This window comes from Sprattus sprattus, assembly GCF_963457725.1.
Source record: "Sprattus sprattus genome assembly, chromosome: 19".
Taxonomy (NCBI): domain Eukaryota; kingdom Metazoa; phylum Chordata; class Actinopteri; order Clupeiformes; family Clupeidae; genus Sprattus; species Sprattus sprattus.
Genome location: NC_137917.1, coordinates 9805882 through 9817980, shown reverse-complemented (window position 1 = coordinate 9817980; position 12099 = coordinate 9805882). Strand labels below are relative to the sequence as shown.

The window sequence follows — 12099 nt, the reverse complement described above, 5'->3', positions numbered from 1 at the left end:
TGGAAAGGATCTGGTTCTGAAGTTTTTATTTTTCTATTTTTGCCTCTGATTGGACAGGACAGTGAAGAGAGACAGGAAATGAGTGGGACAGAGATTGGGGGCGGGATCTGGAAATGTAATGATCGTCAGCCAAGCTCGAGCTAGGGACCCCATGGGCACTCCGACCCATCCAAGGTTGGGATGCTACCGCTTGCACCACGGCTTCCCCCATGAATCTGGTTCTGACTGAGAAATTCTAGTTCTGGATCTCTATGCACCTGATGGTGGCTGAGTCCATTTCAGAGTTGCCCACTGCCTAGGTCCCTTTCTTGATGGGATAACACTAACCCTATACAAGATCATCATACATCCAACCCTGTCTTTACGGCAGTTTTGTAAAGTGCCTGTGTGGTGCTACTCTTTGTTACATTGTACTAAAGAGGGTAATTACACTGTAACAGAGGCTATATAACAGCGAGTGGAACCCTAAAGCCTCTGCCCCACTCTCAGCTGCTATCAGTTGGGAAGGCGTCAAAGACCAAACCACTGCCACCTGTCCTACAAGCCTCTGAGCTGAGGAATCTAGCCTATGCCATGTATGCAGAGCGTTACACTACACAATAACTTCTGCACACGGATCAAAGGAGATGCCTGCGAATGAGGTGGGAAGCAAGGCTGATGTTAATAAGAGGGGAGTGACCACAAGGCTGACCCCTGTGTCCATCTCTCATCGGCCCGCCAGACTATGAGGCACCCCAAGGGCATGTTCTTGTTTTTAGTAAGTGTATTTATTCATTAGTTTAGTTGTGTCTGTGTGTAGTGAGCATGTGTGGATGTGTTTATAATTTCTGTACTTTTCTGAGACAACAGAACCACCAATGTCTGGTTGCCCTAACATCTAATGTCACATATTGTGGAAGCTGACCAGTGTTCTTGAGAAGTGACACATCATGTCACACACACGTCGTGGTTACAGCACACTAAGGGAGGTGGCTTCACTGACCAGAAAAGCTCTAAGCTTCCTCATGGCATATCACTGCTGCTGCCTCTGTACGCTAGAATTGTGATGTTGTTGTTGTTTTTGTTCTCCAAGGCATTTTCCACAGGAGCCTAAAGAGGATCATGGCGATATTGTTTTTTTTTTTGTCTACTGAAGAATAAATGGCATTAATGTCACTCAAGCTGCTACTTCTGTTTTCTACATGTATTTGTGCTCCGTCACTATTCTAACGACTCCTACACAGAACATAACATGAAGAGTGATAATGATTGTGTGCATGCTGGTGTATTTGCAAGTGCAAGGATGTCTACCCAATGTTGGGTTTCTACGTTGTATTGTTAGCACAATGCTAACCTGTTGCCTCTCTCTGACTCACCGCGCAGGTTAAGAATGCTGTACCAAGAGATAATATCCTCATGACACAGCCTATATATAGGACACTCTCTTATTCCAGTTACCACGTTTATAACTCTGGTAGTCTAACACCCATCTTTTGTTCTGTTCATTTCTTCACATCAGCCCTTTATCTTAGAAGTGTTTTGTCCATTCAGTGTTAATAACGTTACGATTCACAGTAATGGGGGCAACCGAAGGAGTTCACTGCTTTTCCTAGGCTCATATTTCAACACCAAGTGGGACTGAATCTAGGCCATTCTGGTTTACTTGACTCACACTGGAAAGCTTACGTCTCTCTCTCTCTCTCTCTCTCTCTCTCTCTTTCAAAGACACACCAATCACTTACTGGAGACATGGTTTCCCTGAAAAAAACAACAAGTCAGAACCTTCTACCTGCAGGAAAGGGCACGACCAAATGAAAGCTAATGCATTGCTCTAACTTGCTCTGCTCCAAAATTGCCTTGCTGTCTCTTTTGGTCTGAGGTAAGATGTGGAGCAGCCATGAAATGCCAAAGGATATCATGCCTGGTAGTCAGAGCTGGATAGGGCTGGGCAGGGTGGGGTGGTTTGGTGTGTGTGCTGTGCTTGGGGGGAGAATTTGATGAGCAGGCAAAGATATTCACAACACAAAAGCATTAAAGTCTTTTTGGTGCGTTCAAATCCCTCACATTCAGCCAACAGCTATTTTTGGCAGTGCAGGGACACGCTTGCCTCTGTGTTCTGGCTGGGTAGGTCCGTTTGGTCTGGCGGGTACCAGGACCAGGATTTTTCCGTCAGTGTGTGTGTGTGTGTGTGTGTGTGTGTGTGTGTGTGTGAGTGTGAGAGAGAGAGAGGGAAAGCGCTGGGGGCAACGTGTGGAAGCGTCAGTAAAAAGCACAGATCTTCAACGAAATAAGAATGTACCCTGAAGTCAGAAGCTTAGATGGGTAAGAAAAGAACAGATCTGGACAGAGAAAAGCGGAAAACAAGCCAGCAGATGAGTCTGCTGAAATCGTTTCCTTCACTCCCAGAATGACTATTGCATGGGGGTTTCACGGGGGCGGTTTTAAGAGAAGGTTTATAAACTTTTGATCCTTTCCTTTTCCAAAAACAACTCAATTTCTATTTCATGTCTATATTTGAAATTGTTGACTGACAGAAAAGGACCAAGACAGGGAAGTCTTTTTTACATTTTCTTTAATGATGACATCATCGACCCATTGGACACATAACAGCATTTGCAAAAACCAAAACACACACACAAAAAAAAACTGTTCAGGAATCCTCCTTCAGCAATCTGAGCATATATTTCAAAAGCAACTTTTTTTGGAGCATCAGATACAGTTATAAAAAATAATCATTTTCTTTTAGAAAAGACACAAAGCTTTCATAAATTTGTCATATTTTTTTTCCCCACAGTAAATGAGAACTATGTGCAAGTCTCCCCATTGGCCTCTGCCTGCACCTACTCAGACCTGCTGGTCTAGCGATGCCAGTCTACCTTGATCACCTCACGCAGGGGCTTAGGGCAAGCTGTCGTTTCCCCACAATCCACAGGATTACCGTTACATGTACAAGAACAAGCAAATGAAAAAAACGGAAATGAGTGAGATATTATTATTATTATAAATGTTATTAATCAGGATGAACACTGGTGACCAGAAATCAATGAGAACTGATATCACAAGAATCAGAATTTAGAATCACTTTTTTTTCTAAAGTAAAGTAATCTAATGTACAGAGGCCCATCGCTGGTAAACCATGCCTTGTTGATTCTGAATCAAACACATAGAGAGGGAGGAAGAGGAGCAGAGGGAGCCGAGGTGGCTCTGGTATTAAGAGCTGAGATCAGCCACACAGGCCTGCATGGGAGATCCCCACTGAGCTCCATCCCCAGTCCCAGTCCTGAACTCACACACACGTGTTGCTTTTTAAAACCTGGCTCTCTATTGTGAAAACTTTGCAAACACGCCTCTGAGCGTAAACGTAAAAAAGTTTTCTCGGAAACCTCTTTTTAAGGGAGGATCACCTGCTGCACAAGAACTGCTTTAATTAATTTAATTAGTGGTGTTGCATTAAACCCTGGGTAGGCTATATATTAAATGTCATGAGGCATTTGTTTAGCACATGAGTCATCACCAATGAGCTCACAGCAGAACCACAGTGTAATTATGTCCTAATCAAGGGAGCAGTTAAGAGAAATTAGCAGGCCGGTCTGCTGTTGGACACAAGTAAGTAAGTAAGTAGAACACTACTCGAAGCAACAGCCAGAAGTGTGGCAGGACTGGACTTTCTCTCTCTCTTAAACGAATGACATAGTGAAAGATTATTGTGCTTTCCTTTCCAAATGTTCCATAGCTTGTCACTCTTTTCCTCTTTCCCCTTTCTCTCTCTCTCTCTATCTTTCCTTTTTTGCAGTTTGGTCACTCTCCGGCTATGATTGCGGCCGTTTGCAGAGAAAGTATTTTCACATGAGGTACAGACCCCTTCACCAGTTGAACCCATCTCGCCAAGCCCTCCCTTTCCTTTGCTCCTTCTCTCCCGCTTGCCTTTTCTGGATCAATTCCTCACTTCTCATTTCTTACTGGCTCACACATTCTGCTAGGCTCTCTCCTTTCTCTATCTCTCTCTTTCTCTCTCTCTCTCTTTTGTCTCTCTCTCTCTCTTATTTCGCTCTCAGCTGTTTCCGCTTCATCCCTCCATGTCCGAGGGAATCTGCAGTGCTCTCGGACAGCCAGGCAATATTCAACCAGCCCCAGGTCAGCGTCAGGTCAGCACGGTACAGCGGTGTTGGGCCCGGCTCAGAGCGTGAGAGAGAGCATGCTTGAACACAGTCTGCCTTAGTTGAACTGCTTCAACTGAAGCTGCCAAATTCCCTGCACGGCTGCTACAGCAAACAGAGACTCGTCATCCAGAGTGCCTCAACAAATATCGCGACAACCTTCGCCTCAGCACACAAACACACACACACACATACAAACGCACGCACACACACATCACTGCTTTAGGTCCCGTAGGGAAAGATTTTGACTTTTGGTGTCCACGATTCTTGTAATTCACTGCTGACTCTAGAACTGGAGTGATGTTTAGCTTTTGTCAGTGCAAACTGCTTGAAGTGACAAGAGAGGTGCTAATTAGAAAATAAATTAACTGCTAACTCTAGGGGTTTCAGCATTTCTCTTTCGGATTGCTGCTCTCCTGAAATGTCCTGGTGCATGGCAATAAACATCTTAATCTCATATTTTATCTAAGGTGCCAACCCTGGACAGAGCCCCACTTTTCTTGCAGATAATATACATTTACCCATATACATACACTGCACAAAAACAATTGCTGGACAATTCCAGGCATACATTCCTCCAAAATGCTCACAAACTATCAATGTGTTATGGGCCTGATCATAAAACAGACATGGTTGAGTCCCAAAAATAAAAAACAAAAGTCTATTTCATTGAATTCACCAAATAAGGCTTCAGGCACTTAGAATATATGATCACATATACAAATATAGACAGCAATAATTATTTAGTTTTCCCCTTAAAATGTGGGTCTCTTTCAAAAAACAAGGAAAAAATATCTTTAAAATCTTTGGTGTGTAAACAAGAACCATGTCCATTTGGATGTGTTTCATATGAAGTCGTGACAGTCCCATCACTATGGGTGACTATGAACCCTGCATCAGAGCTGTGAGAGGACATGGGGGGAGAACAAGGGATGGGGAGGGGGGATGGGGGGCTCAGGTCTTGTGCGCTCCCAGTTTATGTGAACCTTTAACTTTACTCACCCACCCTATAAGGCAGCTTAACACATGCAGTCTGGGAGGCAGCCTTTCAAAAAAAAAAAAAGCCACAACGTCTCAGAAGCTTCCCCTTTTGGTCTATAAGACTTGCCACATTTTTGTTGTTGCAATTAGAAAAAAACATTTTTTTAATGGGACATAGTAGACTCCCCTGATCCTGGGTCTGGCTCAACAGTGGCAGACGTGAAACAGCTGCTAGCGTTCTTTGCAAAAAGAACTTGTTTGACCTCAGGCGAGGGCACCCTGGCCCCCGCTGCACACGAGGAAAGAGCAAGGGAAACAATACCGGCCCACCCTGGGTTCTGTTAGAGGTGAGGTTGCCATAGAAACGGTCTCACCAATAGAGAAGCACCATGCAACTGAGCCAGAGGGGGAGACCTCACAGGAGCCGAGGACCAAACTCTCCTGATCCGCCACGTTAAGCTGTGATGCAACACGGAAAGCACGGGGCTGGATGTCAGGACGAGACAAAGAGAGACACAAACCTTTTTTTTTTCTTTCTCTGGCTCATTTAAACTGAAAACAAAACACAGGACAGACTTGGCCAATCATTCAGCTCTTGTCTGAACAAATGCTTTTCTCTCTTTCTCTCTTTTCTTTCCTCTCTCAGTCTGTCAGCGTACCTTCAGTTGCAGGGCAGCCAGGTAGAGTAGGCATGCTGCTGGCACGGGAACATTGGCTGCACCTGGGCGATGTAGTAGTTGCTGAAGTTGGCATCTGCCACGTAGGGAGCAGGCTGGTAATAGCAGGTAACGTTGGCCACATTGGGGATGACATTCTGCTCAGCCATCACACGCACAGCCAACATAGCTATGAGCCCCAGAGTTTGCCGCCTCTCATGTCCCATCAGGCACACCGTACTCTCGTCGACCACCCCGTACAGGGTCATCAGGTAGTCATACTTGCGGTCCTCCAATCCCACAAAGTGGTTCTGCAGGTAGGACTCCAGCTTGCGCTGCTGCTCGCCGATGTCTGAGAAGTCAATGAAGAAACGTGAGCACATGTAGCGCTGCAGGGACTTCATCTCGGTCTCTGAGTCGGCGCGGAAGTCGCGCACTAGCAGGTGGCAGTACTTCAGCAGCCCGCCACCACGGATCTCCTCGGGGTTGCGCGTGCAGATCACCTTGTGGCGCAGATGGTCCAGGGCGCCGTTGAAGTCGCCGAAGACGCTCTCGCCGATGATGGTGGGGTGAAACGTTTGGGCCATGGGGTTCTCGGAGCACTCGTAGAACAGCAGCAGCGAGTCCAGCTTGATCTGGAAGGAGTCCACACTGAACTCAAACTGCCGCCTCAGTGAGTCCACAAACTTCAGCTCCACGTTTTTGCCACGGTTGTTAGACAGCGAGATGAGGCTCCACCGGTCAGAGTCATTGCACACCTTCACCATCTTTTGCACATAGGCCTCCTAGAACACACACACACACACACACACACACACACACACACACACACACACACACACACACACACACACACACACACACACACACACACACACATATGAGTAAGAGACATATATTTTGTCTGACATATATTTTGTCATATTAACAAAAATGATGTTAAGAAATATCAATAATCCTGATTAGTTGTATTAATGTATGCTATTACACAGTAAGTAAATTCATCTTTACTTTACATACACAAATATATAAATAAATATATAGTTCTGTGTGTATATATATACACATATATATATATATATATATATATATATATATATATATATATATATATATACACACACACACACACACACAGACAGAGACTGAGAGAGAGAGAATACTTAAACACGTTCTAAAAGGATCAGCACATGAAGTGGTTTAGTGCATCAGGTCACACACTAGAATAGTTAATTAATTAGAGGTCTTCATATTTCCACTTAAGTAAGGTCATTTAATTGATCTTTTCCAAATGCCATAAGGCTACTTGCGCTGACTACGTACGAGAGGTCAATGGCTGAGAATGAGGGGTCGGCTTTAAATTGGTTTAACGCAATCTCCTTATCAGTAAAGCCAACATTTTACTATCAGCAAACTGGTTTGATAACATATTCACAGTGTCGTGCGCAACTTAAGTTTTGAATTATGTTTGTAAGGCGGCTAGTTTCAGTGTATGTTTTTTTTTTTTTTTTTTTACTTCTAGACACAGTGCACTTTGGATGGGCCCAATTGATTACAGAATAGAACACATTTGCTAGACGGGTTCGATTTATTTAATCATAAAAACAAATGAACGCTTAATAGATTACCTTTAAGGTCAGTGGTGATATTTTCTCCTTGTTCACCCCATCAGGTAAAAAATCAAGAAGACAGTCCAAAACTATATCCTTGACTATTTGAAATTCCGTCTCGGTTTTTAAGTCAGCACAAAATATCAGATCTAAGTCCTTGTAACCGAGTCCAGTGTCCTCGTGCAGGACGTGGCTCGCTGCAGAGCCATTTAACCGCACGTCTCGCACGTTTATCATTCTCTCTTCCATGCGCCTTCGAACCACTTTAACAATTTGTCGAGGCTGCATCTGCAGAGTAGGGAAGTTTCCCCGACCGTGGATGGGTATGGTCTCCGTTAAGATGCTGTCCAACCGCTGCACTTGCTCCCAGCTTAGAACGCTAAAATTGCAACTACTTACAGTTGTATCACTGTTCTCTAAAATAATATCGTCATCGGCCATCGTAAAGCGTAATTTTTGAAAAACAAAAATGCAAAAAAGAAAATGCCTGAAAATATCTTCTTTGATGATAGCTGTGGTAATCTGAAGAAGTGTCAGTCTGCTTTAATGTTCTGCATGGGTAGACAGAAGGCTGATCAATTTGTTGCTTCGTACGTTCTCGATGGCGCAGAGAAAAATCAATTACATCGATGCAAATTTCGTTGCATTACTAAACTTGCTGAGGTGTCGTCCGACTGCAGTCTTGATAAGGTAGGTCCTCTCCGACGGCTCACTTTTCCGTTCCCCGACGCTTTTCCCAGTCTAGTGAGTGTGAAGTATCCCCCGAGCCGTTTCTACAGTGCAGGCGAAGTCTACTTCTGCTGATCATTTGTATTGAACTGGTTTGTGTCACAGACTCACTGTAGTTCCGCCTGTCACCCCATCGCCCGAAGGCACGCCTATGAAATTTGCATGAATATGCGTCTTACGCCCGGCCAGAAGGTTGTGCAAGTTGGCAAGCTGACTAGAGAATTCTTTGGCGTCTCCAACACTTCTACATTACAAAAAAGCTCCTGTAATTTCTCTTCCGCCTATTACGCCAGGTCCGTCAAAGAAGCTTAGCGCAACCCACGCTATGAGACGCATCTTGTCCCTGCATCTGTATCTTACACCTTACGGTACTCTGTGTCTGGCGCGGCGCCCTGCCTTGTATAGGCTCAGCGCAAGGTTCACCCTACTATCAGGGTCAAGCTGCTTACGCTGGGTTCGGACTAGTTTGAGTGACAGCATGACACTCAAATAACAACTTGACATTAAAAGCTCTGTCTCACAAGTAGTTTTTTTCACGGCAATTGAATAAAATGTGCATCATAGGACGAGTGACTGCATTACAGTATAATGTAAACTATAGTCTACCGATTCAGATTTGTTAGAAGTCCGATCAAGAGGCGGCGCTAGCCCCCCCATATGTAGTGCCGATCCATCCCATAGTTGCAGAGGCATGAAAGCAATGTATGCACAAGAGAGTTAACTAGATGGAACGGACAGCATTATTAAGGAAAAAACGTTCATTTTGACGTCGACATGCATGCTGCGAATGCATTGTGCAACGGGGGAAATCTAGGTTTCTCAACAAATTGAGCGTTTCGACATCGCCATCTAGGGGTTACAAAGATCACGCATGCACAACAAACTGGGCCCCCACATGACTACAGTCCTCCTGTTTATGTATCTGCTTTTTCTTTTCTTTCAAATATACCTATTACCTACACTACATTTCAGTTTTACAAACCACACGTGTAGCCCTCACCCAATAGTGCCCCTAGGGGCTAACCTTTGCGATCTCTGGATATTTTTCTCCCTCCCTTAATTCAATTACTTACCAGGTTAATCCACATGCCCAAACATCTCAATATTTCTGCTAACCCTTGACCTGCAGCAGTCACAGCATTAACTGTCACACACTTTCGGGATAATGTATTGTGACTGTTTGTTAAATACAATTAATTGGATGAATGAACTAGTGTTAGAGCAATTAACAACAAATAATTAGTTAAAAGAATATGTTTGGGTCATCTGGAGGTTCTGTGAAGCTCTGAGGTTTTGGTCTCACATCACTGACTTGGTGAATGCGTCTGTGCCTCCATCGTGCTGTCAGTTGTCTGTGGGCGGAGTGACCCAACGTGACCCCACAGGCGAGAATACGTCGCTCCTGTTCGTCCCTACCTCGCTACGTCTAAGCAACTGGGATGGGATGGGATTCTCAGCTGACCTGCAGCCTACTAGATATTATCATTGTTTGTGTGTGTGTGTGTGTGTGTGTGATCTTGTGGCGCTTCGCAACTGATAATGGAGTAAATCACTTGTCAGCTCTTATTTTCGGTTATTCTAAAGTAGACTAGGCTATGGCTGGAGAAAAGTTACTTTGCATGATAATGAGTTTGGTTTGATTCCTGGCCAATTTTAATTAGCTGATTAAGGTCAGTTAGGTCGTTGTTGTCCAAGTCAGTGACAAATTCTCACTCCAGCATCTAAGTGGTAGAAACATTGATATAATCAATTCATGATGCCAGAAAGTTACTGACTTAACAAAGGACCTACACTGACTAAGCTCACTGAGACCCGCGGACAGTGAGCCATTGGGTCCTGTCCCGTAACTAGAGCTCCGTCTGGGGCAGGTCGCACCTCACAGGGCCCTATTGCCCCTGGGAAACTCAGCGCTGCACTAGGACTAAGAGTGAATAGAACACAAATAGGCCTACAAGCACACAATAATAGAAAATGCTATTAAAGAAACCACCTGTAAATGGATGGCATATACCGGTAGATCTATGCATATAAATGTTGATGAGATCTACTGTGCACCAACAGGGCAAGCTGTTTAACCAGATGTGTGTGCAATGCTTGTTACTCTTGAATTGATGATGAAGAAGATGATGATGAGGCAAAATGTCCCCTTTTTTTGGTGTCTGTGTGTAGGGGGGTGAGGGATCGGATTGGGGGGGGGGGGAGTAGACGCTCATAGTAATGGCTAAGCCCCCCTAACCATCAACGTCTAATGACGTCTCTAGTGCAAGGCACCTGTCATGGAGGATCTGTCAGTGAATCCAAAGCCCTGCGTCACAAGGCACATCCATCTCCATAAACCCAGATTATCCCATTTACTCTAACTCTGCCTCCCTCCTCCGCCCGCGCTAAGCAGCGCATTCACATTCACATTAACCACAAGTTCCCAGAATGCATCGCTCCACGCCCCTATGGACGTCTGTTTCTCTGAGTGCATCCAGTACCGTCATGTTCACATAGTCAGGATCAGCTGTACCCTTCTGCAAATGGGACTGTATCACATCAGTTGCAAAAGACTTGAGTCACACATCTTAATTAAGCAACTTCACACACACACACACTGAAAGTGATCCAACTTCGCTGAAGTGTATGTACATGTGGTTTTGTAACACACATTCTGCTGATCATTATGAAGGAGAGGCCAAATGCAGCCGTCATTTATTTATGCACTTGGCCCTCAGTGTTTTTATGATGCTGAACTCAGAGCCAAGAGGTAGTCTGCAAAGAAACCCTATTGACCGCTAGTTGTTTTTCATCTCCAAAAGAACAATTATGTGTGGAAACCAGGCCCATTGCCCTTGCTTTATAAAAACCTCATTTTTTTATGGTAGGAGGAAACCCTTCTCTAGAGGCCTGTACAGTGTCACCTGAACACTTAGGGCCAATAACACAGAACGGTGTCTGCCAATGAGCAGATGGGAACCTCAGATTTATGAGCCTGAAGTCCAGAACGCGCTGAAAAATACCTCCACATCCCCTGGACCAGGCAGGGCTGTAATCAGGATTTGAAAATCAGTGAGGCTGACCTTGGCTTACCTAAGAAACAGGCCTATAGGATTCTGTCTGGACATCTTTGCCATTTTGAGTAGTCTCTTAGGCTACTATGATCGATTTGCTTCTGTTGTTAAATTACCTTGCTATGTGTTGATAGTTTACTGTAAGGAGAATGTATTTATTTATTATTTATTTATATTTATTATTTATTATTAGCTATAACGAATTACATAGCCAGCCTAGCCTTCAGCAGGACTAGTGTTTGCAGTACCAAGCTACGTTTGAAATATCTCAAAGATAATGTCATGTCAGTCATGTCTTCTGTCTGACCGAGTGCGGTATGCTGCCAGTGTACGAGAAATCCACCTGCTGTTACGTAGCTCCAAAATTTCAAGTGATGAACTACCGACTACACTCAGGTGCAACAGTCCCTAAATAAAAAAGTTGTACATGCAGAAACTCAGATGAGAAATTCCCATCCGCGGTATTTTTCATTCAGTTGTATTAACCTTCAAATTTTACTTTTGAATCTGAAATATGACAGATATCCAGTCCTCGTGACCTCAAAGCTGGTTATGGCCATGGACCCAGGCAGGGGAGGATGCCTGCTTCATTCTTTCACCTTTTTCTTTTTTTACTTGACTGTGGATGAGGCCCGCAGCTTTACCAAATAAACTAAGTAACATCTGGATTCTAAACAGGCAGAAATGTTGCGATTTGGAAAAATAAACATGTCAAAGGAGCCACTGGGGTCCTGAATCGGGCAGATGTACTGTGGAGCAAAAACCTCTTTCCATGTCTGGTGCTTGGTCTCCGGGATCAGAGACTACGTCTGGTGCTTGGTCTCCGGGATTATAGACTATGTTTGGTGCTTGGACTCCGGGATCAAAGACTCCAGGGGTCTTTGTGATTACAATGGACTTCCCATTAGGTCTTCTCCAACAAGCTTGAACCCAC

At 44.4% G+C, this 12099-nt stretch overlaps 1 protein-coding gene across 1 annotated transcript; it reads right to left on the bottom strand.

Annotated features, from left to right (window-relative positions):
• Positions 1-2557: 2557 nt before the first annotated feature.
• On the bottom strand, positions 2558-8188 carry tent5aa (terminal nucleotidyltransferase 5Aa). The gene is made up of 2 exons (XM_080857791.1): positions 7402-8188; positions 2558-6558 (listed from the first exon to the last, which is right to left on the bottom strand). The coding sequence occupies exons 1-2, from the start codon at positions 7822-7824 to the stop codon at positions 5779-5781; spliced, it is 1203 nt and encodes a 400-aa protein (XP_080713917.1). The 5' UTR covers positions 7825-8188; the 3' UTR covers positions 2558-5778.
• Positions 8189-12099: the final 3911 nt, after the last annotated feature.